This window comes from Centroberyx affinis, unplaced genomic scaffold (genome assembly GCF_046629955.1).
Source record: "Centroberyx affinis isolate AG114_WGS23_722 - 3 ecotype Tasmania unplaced genomic scaffold, CSIRO-AGI_Caff_v1 ptg001479l_1, whole genome shotgun sequence".
Taxonomy (NCBI): Eukaryota; Metazoa; Chordata; class Actinopteri; order Beryciformes; family Berycidae; genus Centroberyx; species Centroberyx affinis.
In genome coordinates, this window is record NW_027279947.1 from 286,213 (window position 1) to 301,211 (window position 14,999).

At 42.0% G+C, this 14,999-nt stretch overlaps 1 protein-coding gene and 1 pseudogene across 1 annotated transcript; one reads left to right on the top strand and one right to left on the bottom strand.

The window, feature by feature from the left end:
* samd7 (sterile alpha motif domain containing 7) lies at nt 1–4,067 on the bottom strand. Its single transcript, XM_071526942.1, has 8 exons — nt 3,965–4,067; nt 3,418–3,541; nt 2,934–3,058; nt 2,755–2,833; nt 1,865–2,541; nt 1,610–1,725; nt 1,385–1,495; nt 1–237 (listed from the first exon to the last, which is right to left on the bottom strand). The coding sequence occupies exons 1-8, from the start codon at nt 4,065–4,067 to the stop codon at nt 1–3; spliced, it is 1,572 nt and encodes a 523-aa protein (XP_071383043.1).
* Nucleotides 4,068–6,647: 2,580 nt separating this feature from the next.
* Nucleotides 6,648–13,484, top strand: LOC139650302 (apolipoprotein D-like; annotated as a pseudogene).
* The last annotated feature ends 1,515 nt before the right edge of the window (nt 13,485–14,999 follow it).

Here is a 14,999-nt window from a genome sequence, read left to right on the forward strand (position 1 = left end):
TCAGGCCGTCTCACTGCTGGCAGAGGGAGGGGAATTGTTTTCTGCCTCGTGGAGGTGCTCCGTGGATTTGAGGACGTCGGGGTCTCTTGGACTCGCCACCATCTCCTCGCTGTTACAGTTGACAGGGGAGCCGATCTCTGACGAGCGGTCCCCGGGCTTCTCAGGAGCGGCCTGCAGGGTGGCAGTGGAGAGCGGCAGGTTCATCATGTAGAACATGCTGCCCAGGCGCCGGGACACCTGTGGAGGAGTGAAGAGAATAGACATATATTAGACACCACAGATTATTAGAGTAGAGAAATCTTAATTATCTCCAAATGGGGCAATTCGTTTCACAGCAAGCAGTTAGAATACACAAAAACATCAAGGGAACATAACCACAAATTACAAAAACACACAGTATCACACAATATCATTTATATATAACAAAAAGCTGTAGGCCTATATGCGTAAGCAGGAAACGACCCTTGTTCCAAACCTTGTGCCTAACTACGGTTACATATTTAATCTGCAGATTGCCTCTGGGAAAAAAAGAGCACAGAAATCTGCTACTGCTGCCTTTCAGGAGCCTGTACCTACACCCAGAGGGAAGAAGGGAAACCTCAGAGGAGAGAGGGTGCAGGGGGTCCTGAAGAATATCCTGAGCTTTCTTAGTAACTCTCTTCTCATAGATATGACTAAGATCGTTAAGTTCACTGCCTGTGATTTTAGAGTACAACTTCACGATTCCTCTCATCAAGGTATTTTCTGTCTCATTTAGATAACTGAACCAGCAGATAAGAGCAAAAGTAAGTAACTGACTCAACGCAAGATGAATAGAAAAATTAAAGCCACAGAGTTTCCTTATTGTTTGGATTGCTTCTGTTGCTTGTGTGTGTGTATGTGTGTAAGGGATTGGGAGAGGATTAGGAGTGCTATGTTTATGTTGTATGCTGGTTTCAGGTCTAGCTACACTAGGCAAGATTTTTATGTAAAAATACACCTGTCTTATCAGCCTAAATCAAAAAGTGGAGCTGCAACAGAGAAGAGTGTCCCATCCCCACAAATTGAGACCCTGTAGATTCACCCAAATTAAACTCTGGTGTCGGGTATGGACACTTCTCTGTGCACAGGTAGTGACAAATCAAAATACAAAACTGTCTCCTAAACAGCAGCGAGTGAGCACTGTCCAGAGAAAGCTGGACTCACCAATATTAGACAGTTTGCCATCATTTCTGGGTGTTGAAGTTAGAATTTTAAAAACAGTTACCTCTCACTGCCATGGCAACATGGAAAGTCATCTAGTGCAGCTTTAAGTGAACAGAGGTTTGATCTTGATGTTTCTTTCTTTTATGTCGGGAAAGGCAAATGTTCAGGTTTGAGTCCGAGTCCGTCTGTTTTTCCGTACCTGTGAGCGGATCTTGAGCGCAGGTCCCAGCTTGAGCCCCAGTGTGTCCAGTAGATGTTCTTCTGAGAGGAGAGGCAGCGTCTCCCCGTCAATCATGTGGTCCTTAAATGTCTGCAGAGTGAAATCACCTCACATTAGAACAACTACTGCCAACCAACCAAGACAGAACAGCCACAGCCAAAAGAATACAGTAGAAACACTCCAACTCAAATTGCAGGTACCAACCTGAGCGTATTCTGAGCAGGTGGGTATACTGTTGATGAAGTTGTAAACATCATCCACTGTCCACTTCCTTATGTCCTCGGACACATCTTCACCATTGAGAAAGAGATTGGGTGGGCCTGAACAAAAAAAAAAATATTTAAAATAAATGATTTAAAACAATTTTTGGTGCTGAAGTGTACTAGTTAAATAATTGATCAAAGAATGGTTCCACATTTTTAAACATTGCAATGTATCTCTAGATTTTTTCAAACGCACCAGGTGGAAGGAGGCCATTTCCAGGGACGGGGAACATGTAAGGCATGCCAGCGAGAGGTCCGCCAGAGGAGGGATACATGAACTTGTCCTGGAACGCAGAGCATTGGCTAGACATGTCTTTGTCACTGGCACCACTGTTGGCCACATCTGAGCAGCCATCTTGGCTGTTGACACAGGCTTTGCGCAGGCCTTGCTCCCCTTCTTTGTAGCTCTTCCTGCCTCCTGCGGCGAGTTCGGAGTCCATTTTGGTTTGGTGATGCGTCTTGCCGGTGGCGCCCTCCTCTCCCATGTCCCCCTTCGCCTCCGTCTCCTTCTCCTCCCCCGAAGTGGCTCCTGGACTCTGTTCTACACTTTTATCTTCCGTCTGGCCCTTCAGGCTGGCCACATGGCTCTCTGCGCTCTTGTGAGTCGTCGGTCTTCTGCCGGCCCTGCGCCCCCTCTCTCTGTGGAGCGTGCTGATTGGTGGGTAGGGGCTTGCCGACATGAGAATGCTGTTGGAGTGCAGTTCATCCAGGGTGGGGCGGTGGACGAAGACGTCGTGGCCGTCGGGCATGCGCTGGCGGCCTCTGAACCCCATGGGGTTGGACGGGTACGCCATGGGATTGTCTATTCCCATCAGTCCCTTTTGATGTGCATTCTCCAGCTCCTTCTGATGCAGGATGGCATTCATCTCCATTCTGTATGGGATCAAACATTTCTTAGACATATTTGCACAACAATGATGATCGAACCATAATACCAGCCTTGGTGGAATCAGAGGGAACTGAATAAAGTCTGAGCATGTATGAAATGTTTCTGAGATATTCAGCTTTATTCAGTGGAGTGTCAAGCAGTGACCTAAGTGGAGGTGGAATGTGTGTGATATGCTGATGATATTCCGCACACAGTACCTGGCTATATTCTGCTTGTGAATGAGCTCCTGTCGCCGGGCAACTGTTTCCATGGGCTCTGAGGGCAAGAAGCCATAGCCTGCAGAGAAGGAGAAAGAGCAATAGAGAGGGGGTGTTAACAATATTCTCACTCCCTGAAACTAGAGACAGTTTGGGAATTTTCTCAGACCCATGCTCACCTGCTCCAGGGTAGGCTCTCCCAGGCAGGACATTGGCATGTGGGGGTAGAGGAGGACCCAGGTGAGCTCCCATGTGCATCTGTCTGGCCTCCGATGATACCATCTCAGTGGGCTGGACCATCTCCCTAAGTGGAGAAATGCATCGAAGGTCAGTCAGAGGAGAGAAGGGGGTAATGGTCTCATGTAGATATGTCATCGAAATCCAAAAACTACAACTTTCAAAGGCATCTACAGACATAAAATCAGCTGTTTGCATCTTTAATGGCTGCAATAGAGTTGATGGCTATGGTATATTTTGGTTTAGGAATGACATTATCGCTGAGGTAGGTAACAAGGCTGAAAACACTGAATGCTTTTTTTCAATAAAAAGTTTTAATTGCACGGTAGAGTTTGCTGGAGTTTCCTCGCATTTGTTGTAAGCAGCCAAATCTTCTCCTCTGTAACCAAGGAAGTACTGTTTAAAAAATGGAAAAAAGGAACAAACCTCTCCATGAAGCGAGGTTCAAACTGTGCAGGGACGCCCTGTAGCCTCTGCTGCCCCTGGGCCAGGATCTGTGGAGCCATGGCCATCTGGTTCCTCATCATCAGCTCCTGCCTCTGCCTCAGCTCTGGATGAGAATAAAACACCATAAGATCTCTGAGAAGCCAGTATAGCTTCACTACCATTCAGCTAAATCAATGCATGTCAGACCTGCTTCAAATATATGTTTTAACTTTGGTTGGAGCTCCAAATGGGTGGGGTGTACCACATTCGGAATTCAAATAGTGTCAGGAAAGTTGTCAATCACAGAAAAGTATACAAAATGTACTTCTATATACTTTCTTGTGGTAGTCTAAACTCTCAAACATTCATTGTATCGTACTATGTGGCAAATCCTGCCAATTTGTAACCTAATTGCTCTAGAACAAAGCAAAGCAATGGAAATAGCATTTGACCCAGGTCTGGTGCACTAATAGACCCCAAGACAACACTATTTAATATGAATGTTTTTTGTGATGCTCAGACTCCTCTGCACTATCCCCTCTCTCACCTCCAGCCGATATGCCGTTGACCAGACGGTACCAGTGCTTCTCATCCAAAGCCCCCTGCTCCCCCAGCGCCGTCATCTTCCTCAGCTGTTCCCGTGGAGTCATGACACGACCTTTGACCTCCACGTGAATGCTGTGGAAGTCAAAAAGTTAAAAGAATATGAAATGAAGAGTTGCACTGACAACATGAGATATACAGCATTTGAAAAATGCCTACTCTGACAAAATTGTTGACTATGGAATATTACTGAAGTTTTTCGCTGACTTAAAATTTGTGCCGACAAAACAGTAACATTTTGGGTGGGTATGATCTATTGTTCTCTATTGTACTGATATGTCATGATGTATAACCAGACTTCAGGCTGAGCTACACTGCTACATCAGCACACTTTAGAATATAAATCAGCTTATGGCAAATGTTAATTCTACCAGTGTAAGCAGCAGTGTAGAGACTTTGTAATTTCCATTTGGTACCACTAGGGTGCAGCACTGATCTATACATTATGGAGCTATTGCTGCTCACTTAGCATTGTGCCAAAATGTAACTTCAGAAGCATTATTTTTCCCTTAGAAGAAGAACATGTAATCATCACACGCTGGAACCCATCATCCCACAGAGAAGCAAAGCATGAGTAAAACATTCAATATTTTTCTTATTTTCCCAAGTAAATTACATTTTTACAGCATAGAAGATTCTTTTTTGTTACAGATGTATTTGTTGTGCCTGATTAGTGAACTTGAAATGTCTTCCCAGTGGTTAGAGCAGACTGGCACACTGTACCAGTCGTATCACTTAGATGCCTCCATAAAGCTGAGGGTTCATTAGCATGACAAAAAGGAGTAAGATGGGCAATATGGCATCTGGGCACACGCACACACAGAGACACACACGTGTTTGTATTACTGTACTTGTGGAGACCTTCATTGACTACGTTCATTCCCCAACTCCTAACCCTAACCTTAACTCTTACTCTAGCTAACCTCACCCTACTTCTCACCTTAACCCTGAACCCAAGTCCTAATCCTAAACCAACTTTAACCTTAACCTTTACCATCACCTTCTAAACCTAATCCTCATTGTATCTTTATAACCTCAAACCCAAGTCCTAACCCCAAACTAACAAAAGTAAGAAGTGGGGAACTGCAAAAAGTCATAATTTTGGAGGATTTCTGTCCATTTAGTCCTTGTAAGTGTAGTGTAAGTGTAGAAATACAAGCACACACACACACACACACACACACACACACACACACACACACACGCACAAAACCCCAAGTGGCCACATTGTTCTTGGCTGAGCCAGCAGCTTGTGTACACAGGCACAATCGACTTAGACACCTCCAATTAGCCTTCTACACTGCAGAAATCCCATTACCAAATATGATACTGTAAACGACAGCGCAGTAATCCAGTTCTGCTAATCCAGGGCCAGGGTGTGTCGTGCTTTTTGAATAGAAGAACCTAAATCTGAGCTGGGCAAAAATGAGCCAAAATGAGTCTTAATGATATTAGTTTATACTGCTTAAAATCTTTTATCTGATTCATATACATGTGTTTAGTAGTGTTCATATGCTTGTGTATAAAATGATGAGACTGTGTACATGCACTTGGCCGCATTATCTCTGCTGTCCCCCTCCCCCCAGTCATAAGATTTGCCCTGTGCGTTATCCACAGTCCCTCAGGTTCCCTCACAAGCCTGTCTAATCTGAGGGCTGTAATCCGCCTGTTAGTCCAGCAGCAGTCTGCTAGCTACATCTGCTGACCGGCCTGCGGACCGGCCTGCTGGCATGGCCCTCCCCCCATCCCCACCTTCCCAGGCCCCTGCTCCCCCCCAGGATCCTATTAGCTAAGTCCTGGCTATACAGCACTTTAAAGGGATGTGTTGGAGGTAATCCTCACGTTTAGAGTTTTACCCTCAGCAAACCTTGCCTGTAAGCATCCCGGACAATACACCCTAAGTGCTAAGCCTATTAGCCTCCATTAGCCCCCAGGATGTCCTAAAAACACCTTGGGGATAAATCTGGGGATGCAATCGGTTTATGTGGAGCTATGTGGCGCACACACATGCACCCTGCTTCTCTCTCTCCTTTTCGCCCAATGTCATAACAGCTCACATCAGCAAACGGGCAGAAATGTGTTTTAATGTTTATGTCCTTGTAATTCCCAAGTGGGCTCTAAGCTTTGAGCTTTATGCTGTAATGTATTAATGCCGTGACGTACAATCCACTGGGAATTACTGACTCAGACTTCCATGCATGATACTGTAAACAACTGTAAATATTGCAAGATTATTTGGCTTTTTTTAATATTGTTGTTTGTCTGTATGAACAGCAACTCACAGATTTGTTGAGCAGTTTTATCCTGAGTAAATCTTCAAGATAAAACAAACAGGGCTACACACTTAAACCAAGAACAAACATGTTTGATCTGTAAACCGCTGCAGAAACAGAGCATCACAGTCCTTGAAGTAGACCGGCGCTCAGGCAGTGTTCAGCCAAAATATTACCGCCTCAGGAACAGAGGAGCTTGTTTGAACTTGAGCTGTGAGAAGGAAACTTCTACAAGTCAACACAAACCTTTTACCAAAGCCACATCTTTCATTCACGAAGATCTCCAGAGCGTGCAAACACAGCTCTGATGCCATTTTGTATTAAGTCTCTCCTTACATAAAGTCAAATCGGACTATGAACCATGTGAGAGTATACTTAGTGACGCATTACAATTCTTGGACGTTTATTGGATGCCTCTTTTCAAATGTTGAAAACTATGACGCCGCTCAACCTTCTTCTCTAGTATTTACAGAATTTAAAGTGAAAATTTTAAGTGAAAGACCCCTAGCATTAGCATTTTGCGAAAGCTGACAAACGCAGTGTTGAAACCGTCTCGTCATGTTTCCTAGACAAGTAGAGGCCGCGCCGCAGTGACCAAACCCAGGGATTGGACTGCTGGGATTTGCTGGTTGCCTGGTTAATCTCATTACAAGAATGAATTAAAGGGAAAAATTGCTGACGACTTAGATGGAGCCCTGAGGAGGTCATATCAGACAAGACAGAAGCATTGTCTAGCCCGCCTAATCCCCTGCACGACACACACATGCTAAAACCATGCATATTCTTTCATGGGTTGCATGAGGAAGATTAGATTTCATGGGCTGTTTAAGCCTGAAATGAGTGGCAAGCTGCAGCGAGTATTGATTTAAGATTTGTTTGCAGTGTCATAAGCTCATAATGACAAACTGTTGAAAAAACATGGTGATTATTTATATAGATATAAGATAATCGTTATATATAAATAAAACATAATAGAGATACAGCTGAAAAGAGCCAAAGGCCGATGCAGCATATATTTTATCATTGCTGTGACATTATTGTTTCCAGCTGGCTATTTTTACATTACATTACATTTCAATCGGTGCTATTTTCAAAATCTAGGCTAATTATTATACAGATTTCAAGGTTGTAGTGTAATCGCATAAGTCTTTAGATTACTCACATGCTGAGCGATCAGTAGCCATTTATACCATTTACTGCTTGCAGTTTACACACTGAAATTTATGATTAAAATTTTTTGCATGGCGATAAAATTTTGATTAATTTATTTAATTATTTGCACAGATTTCAAGGTGGTTCTGCTAAGTCTGCAGGTTAATCACATGCTAAGGGATCATCAGATATTTATACCATTTATTGCTACAGATTACGCTCTAAAACATACTATTTTGATTTTGTGCTTTTACAAGAATACCAACAGAGAGTGAATGTGACTTTTAAGAAAAAAGACAAAAACCCCTGAACAAATCAACAAGTCGCAAAGAGGAACACGAGGAAGAGGGAGGGATAGAGAAGAAGAGAGCGGGAAATATCAACAGAGGAAGTTTTAGTTGACTCACCTTCAAGTTCCCACCAGTGAGCAGAGTCTGGAACTGGATTTTCCCCAATTCAGGTGAAAAATAAGTGAAGTGTAAGTTAAAAAAAGTAAACACAACACTCAAGCTGCTCACAAGACCTGGCTCTCCACCTGCTTCACTCACAACTGAACGGCCTCCCACTGATCAGCCAACTGGTCCAACCTCAGTCTGGTGCCAGCTAACTGCCTTAACTAAAAAAGACCTTTTAAATACCGATTCATTTCATCTCCATTAGCTGGCCTTATCTCCCGTGGTAAGCCCTCCCTGTCCTGACATCACTGTGATCTCCCATCCAACTGCTTCCGCACCTTGCAACTGATGTGTAATTACTGGTGCAGCACTGGCCCTAAGCATGGAGCGCTAAACCTCTTTCAACGTTTACCTCACTAATCCCTTGTTAGCACTTTAGGCTGTGGTTAAGACACCTAAATGCTTAGCTTCCGTTTCCAATGGCAAAATGGCCGCCCCCTAACTGCTGCGTGGCCACATGCAGAGAAGCTGCACGGTCCTGGTCGCAGACAACGATCAGTCTTGTTTTTGTTTTCCTTCACATGTCTAGTTTGAGTCGGAGATATTGCGCTCCCTAGGGTGCCGAGGGGTTGACCCACACATGCTTGGTGGTAATTTGCTAGAAATCCGCCTAAATGTGTTGGCCAGATCATCCTCTCAGACCTCTTAATCTGACAGTTTGTGCTCACCAACCGCTTATAGCATGGGCCTGCACTTCCTTGAATTATGTTTTTTTAATGCTTAGGGAGGATAAAGGGTATTAGTTAACAGCTAGGTATGCACAATTGGTGATTCTGCTAAACAGCAGACATGAAGGAGGGGGGCAGTTTGGTGTTTCTATCTCTCTCTCTCCCAGCATGGAGCTCGTGGGAGGCTAAGCAGGGGTCAGTACACTGCTGTGTTGCTTACCACACACACACACACACACACACAAACACACCTCCGCTGACCCTCAAGTTGACCACACTATGGTGGTACAGAAGCATGCATGTGCTTGACCATACACACATACACACACAGGCACACACACACACATACGCACACACACACACACACGCACACACAGAAACACTACTACTGTACTACTGTATATCTACAAAAGCGTACACTGGAACATATGCATTCATGCACACACACACACACACAGCACACACTATAAACCTTAAACTTAATACATGCTTTATTGCTTTCAACTTTTAACACATAAGGATTTTTTGTTGCTCTATAATAATAATAATAATAATAATAATAATAATAATAATAATAATAATAATAATAATATGAATACTACTACTACTACTACTAATAATAATAATAATTATTATTATTATTATGATTATTATTATGATTATTATTATAGTAGTAGTAGTAGTAGTTGTACAAGCAGTAGCGTTATAGTGTAGTGGTAATATAAATAGTATATTAATAGTATTTAGTTGAGTAGGACTATTAGCAACAGTAGTATTATGTTGGTATTCGATCAGTATCTCAGTTTTGTTATAATTATTAGACAGAGACAGGGGAAGAACATGTATCTGTTTTACCTGTGTGTCTGGCTGTCCAGACAACATATTGTCATTTTTACTGAAAAAAGGAAGAAACCACTAATATAGGACTAAGGAATTAAGTGAACAGAGTATTAGGACCTGTAAACCGCTAATTTAAGAATCTGCTAGGTGTAAGCTTTTTAAAGGGGATTTCTGTCCGGCTTGCTTGCACCCAGCATTATAGAGTCACAGTAAGGCGAAGGGATCAGAGCAGGTTTAACCTTAAGAAACAGGCCGGGCTATAAATTCCACCGGTCGGTGCGGACTCGGTCCCGGACCGTCTTCTAAAATCCATAACAATCTGGTGTCCGGATGACCTGCATTGTCTGTTTTCTTTCCCACTGAGTGACAACTGTACTAACGCTTAATCCCTCTAAGGTGCAGCATTACGCATTTCGCACTATCCCTGGTGGCAATCTTGTTTAGCTCTTGATCACAGTAAGATCCAGGTAGTAGGATTCTTCAGGATCAAGAATCCCTGAAATAACTGAAAATCCTTAGATCCTGATTGTATTACTTTCAGAGAAACAACTACCGATTGGCATAATGAATGTGTTTTATAGTGACCTGCTCAAAAAATAAAAATAAACAGTAATTCTATCACAAATACCAATAAAAAAGATAACATTTTGCCTTTGATTTTAAGCAGGTAACCATAAAATAAATCTACTATGTCAGAAGTAAGTTCTTCTCTAAAGGGAGTACAAACATTTTTAGTGAAATATCTGATGCTCTCAGTCTGAAGGGGGCTGATCAAACACCTGATTTGAATCAAAGGGAATCCACAAAATGCCACAAAACATTTTTAAATGGATTTTAAAAAAGACACTTTTTTTCTCAAACGATTGGCAGAGTTTTTGGAACAATAACTGACAGCAATCAGAGAGAGAATATAAGATAAATATAAATACAAATTTTACTTGGTGGAGTTTTGACCCACAATAACAGTTTTCTCAGTAGGTTTATTGTTCATAACCTTTGTAGCAACCCAGACCAAGGCTGCCATGATATCACAATTTTACCCTACATGACTATACCTGACCAAGAATATAATATAATACTAATCAGCGCTGCAACAACACACAAAAGAATACTGAAAATTGCTTGTTGCTGGTAGCTTGTGTGTTTAGTATATGTTGTCCTGTGTGGGACGTCCTGGTCGCTGAGTGCTCATCCCCTTCTCTCTCCCAACCTTTCCTGTCTCTCATCACTAATATCTATCTAATAAAGGCAAAAATGCCCCAGATAAATGCTTGAGCAGGCCTTTATCCTTATGTGTTATCTGCTCAAGTGTTGCCAACTACTTGAACACCAACTGGCCTTTCCCTAGCCAAAGACTTTGAAATTTAAAACTATCTACTAGTTTCAGTGAAACTACTCAGCATCAAACCAAACAGTAAACACAGATTTATCTAAAACAGAAAGATAGCACAGTAACAAACAAAAGTGCTCTTCTGAACCAAGCTTGAGATAAAACAGACGATTCTATACTGCAGACAAAATGTGTACTTAATATATTACAAAACATACATTAATACATACATTAATGACAGTGGGACAGGCGCTACAGATGAAAACTAGCTTTTTTGGCTAACTTTGGCACATTTACATAAATGTTTATCAATATGGCCCATCAAATAAACTAATAAATAGATTAACACTGAACAGTTGAAGCTGTTGTTGGTGCCATAATTAACTTCTCTACAAAACCTATACTTTCAGCGCGACCAGACTTCAAAATCATTGGCAGTATTGTAAGGGATAAGCATCATGATAATTTGGCGATATTGAGGTACGGCGCAACCCGAACCTAGACCTTCAAATTTGAACTGGGACTTTTTTGCAAAAAGATTATATCATATTCAATATCCATGCATCTCATAAATCTGTGTATACTAGAATAGCCCATAGGTATGATATTGTATGTGCTTCAGAGTTCTACAATAACCTGACTATGCCACTAACCCATCAGTCCTCACTTCTTTAGGTCACAGGCCTGTTTAAATAACATAAATACCCATTTGAACAGGTGCCAATTCTCACACACTCCAGTCCCCACTACTCTTCAAAGATCACCTCACATGTAAATAGGGAGGAGGGGCAGAAGAACACGGTCACTGATGTAGCTGCAGGTCCTTTCTATAAAACTCTGAATGTCACTGCTACCAGGTAGTACTCCTGATTACATACAGGTGAGGTGAGCAGACTCTCTCCCAAAACCCTATGAATGTTGCTGACACGATTTTCATATTTTAAATCTGAATGACTCAAAAATAAGGATGACGTCCTCTGTGATCGTGTTCTGTTTTGTCCTCTGCAGGTCGTGGTGAGATGAAGACTGTCCAGGTCTGTCCTGGCAGCCAGCGCTCAGGTCATCCTGCCTGGAAAATGCCCCAGGCCCGCTGTTCAGGAGAACTTTGATGCCGCCAGGGTGAATAAACTCCTCAAACTCCTTTTTTTTGTGCAAATCGTTAATATTATATATGCAGTATGGGACAACGGCAGCTTTCTTTCTTTGTGCAGAATAAAACAAACGAGGCATTCCAGGATGATTGACTCCTACTAAGTGAACATTGACCATTTAATACCTCATGCTGTACCAACCAGTGAGCTTCACAGCCTTATGTCCCATGTGCTACTGTGTCTCTCTCTGCAGTATCTTGGGGGTGGTATGGGATCCAGAAGCTGCCGGACGTCTTCCAGAAAGGCGAGTGCAGCACTGCCACCTACAGCCTGAGGAGTCCTGGAGTGGTTGGTGTCCTCAACAGGGAGCTGCTGTAAGAAGATACTGCATCTTCAGTTATTACAGTAAAGTATGACTTCAAACAGACTGTAAAAATAAAAAGGTTTAGGATTAATTTGGCCATCAAAGGTTTGAGTATATTCATACATGCTCTTTACGAATATGATTTATAAAATTATAAACATAACTAAAAACACAGGTCTATTTTTACTGCATTGTTTAAAACCATTATGAATGTAATATACCTTTTGCAGCCTGTAAAATTAAAGTTTAGTTTAAATTTATACTGACAGTCATTACATCAAAAACTCAAACTTTCAAGAAAAAAATGTTCCTGCCCAGAAAACACTGTACTACAATTACAGTTTGGGCCTTTAAAAGCTGAAATTTAGAGAAGTCAGATAGATAAAACACTTGGTATGTTTCTACTTATCTTTTTTCTTTTTACTGTCTTTTTCTTTCAGTGCCGATGGGACCATTAATGCCATCACTGGCTCTGCCAAGGCCAAAGATCCCTCTGAGCCGGCCAAGCTGGAGGTCTCCTTCTTTGAGAGTAAGGATCTTTAATTCATTACACTCTGGGACGTTGTAAAGATTACCAGTCCCAAGGTCTAATCTGCTGTTGAGCATCGTCTTTAAAGATAGATGATGTATCAAATGCAGAAATATTGAAAACTATATGGGCAGGGACACACACCAGTATTAGAGAGGTGCTGACTACAGGTCAATAATGCCTCAATGCATTGTATACTTATTAAAGCCAATGTTTTGACAACACTAGTCTTCATCAGGGAAATTACGGGCAAAACAAAGATATACTGTGTATACGTTTGGCAGCAGGTGCAGCCAATTGTAGGGGGAGTGTCTCATAACATTTGCATATTCATATAATAAATATTCATGTTGGGGAACACCAACTGGTTGGCGAAGATGCTGTAGATAATACAGCCAGCCGTATACGACCACTTTTTCCTACTTGTTGAAAACATGTAATGTAACGCAGCAGCTGCTTTACGTCTCTCAGTCAGAATATGTTAGAGATCTTGACTGTCCCGTGTCCTCCGCCCCACCAGACTCCCCCCCTGCCCCCTACTGGGTGCTGTCCACCAACTACGACGGCTACGCCCTCGTCTACAGCTGCACCGACTACGGCCTGTTCCATGTGGACTTTGCCTGGATCATGAGCAGGCAGCCCACCCTGCCCGGGCAGACCATCGATTACCTGCACAGCATCCTGGCCTCTGCCGGAGTCAGCGTGGACAAGCTGCTCATCACCAACCAGGACAGGACCTTCTGCCGCGCCATGGACCAGTAAACACACAGAGAGAGAGAGAGAGAGAGAGAGAGAGAGAGAGAGAGAGAGAGAGAGAGAGAGAGAGTGTCCTGATTCAGCCTGCAGGCCTCCAGGCCACCTTGTGACTGTGCCTGCCCTGTACTGTACATCTCATGCAAGGTCAATGCAATAAACAAAAAAGAAGAGCAGGTGTTGTTGTCTCTTTTCTGAAGGGGTCCAGGACTTTGTGATGTTCTGGTGTAATACTTTAAAATACATCAATCATTCATTCATTCATTCATTCACTCACAGTTAGCCCTTATCCTATCTGCCCCTAGTGGCCATTAGGAGGCATGACACGCAGGATGTTGAGAATCAGTTTGTTCTACAATACTGCTGAACTGTGTGGGATGTTTTGCATCTATGACACTGTGTGTTCTTCTTTAAAATCATCATCCCAGCAGCACTAGATGGTCCTAAAATCTGTGAAAATGAGGTATGCTTCCATGACTCATAATGCTTTAAAAAGCACCGTAATATATAATCCCATTTTTTTTTTGCTATATATAAAATTAACTGCCAAACACACACACACATAGACTCACAAATAACACTTTGTTTACAGCAGTAAATGCTTCAGAAAAAGGTAATGACTATTTCCAAAGTATTTACTTTTCATTATATAAAAGAATATGAATATACAACCTTGTTGTTAATCTGCATCAGTGCATTCATCAATGACTGGTATAAGTAAACTGCATGTATAAGCACATGCTGTTAAACGTACAGGAGTGGCTCTTCCGTTCTCCCCTTCGTCAATGATCATTTGTGAATCATTACTCATTACTGGGTCATTTACCATTACTTATGAGGCATTTTACAGCTGTAAACAAATAGAAAGTGGTATGTGTGAGTCTCTGTGTTTGGTAGTTGATTTTTTGTATAGTAATAGTAGCAACATCTCAGCTGTTTAGCCAAAAAATAAGGTTTTATTAGAATTACATGATTCACATTTTTACAAACGGCACATGCATTAGCTCCCTATAAACACAAACTTCATCACAGCTTGTAACTCATGGTTACTGTAACAACTGTGCATCTGGGACCAGCCTGGCATCATGCTATGTACAAATTTTACTCTCTGAAGTTTCATGAAAGCATTCCTCTCTTTCTTTCCTCTCTTTCTCAGACGCACCAGATCTTAGCCTGTTCATGTGGCAGTTTGAATACGACTAACTAAACTATTATTACTGACAGCTTACCTCATACAGTAATTCTGTATGTGATATTGAACTGTCAGGAAATGTGATGAGAAGGTAAATGTAAATTATCTAAAAAATTAGAAAGTAACACAGCCTACAAAGCTAAAGAGCAGCAAGTGTGTGACAAATGAAACTAAAAGTATTGTTGGTACAGAAGTAGACTATATATCATTCAGTAGCATTTATGGATATAATTTTAGTTGATATGAATATAACCCCTAGTCCTGACATTTGACCCTTACATTTGAGAGCATCTTGCTTCCTTAATGTAATAATAATGTGTGTGTTTGGGAGA

Excerpts from the sequence above, each read along its gene's own strand:
- samd7 (XM_071526942.1), bottom strand. The coding sequence starts at position 4,067 with ATGACTCCACGGGAACAGCTGAGGAAGATGACGGCGCTGGGGGAGCAG. Across the intron at positions 3,542-3,964 it reads CAACGGCATATCGGCTGGAG|AGCTGAGGCAGAGGCAGGAG; the intron begins GTGAGAGAGGGG and ends ATTCTCATCCAG. Across the intron at positions 2,834-2,933 it reads GAGAGCCTACCCTGGAGCAG|GCTATGGCTTCTTGCCCTCA; the intron begins GTGAGCATGGGT and ends CCTTCTCTGCAG.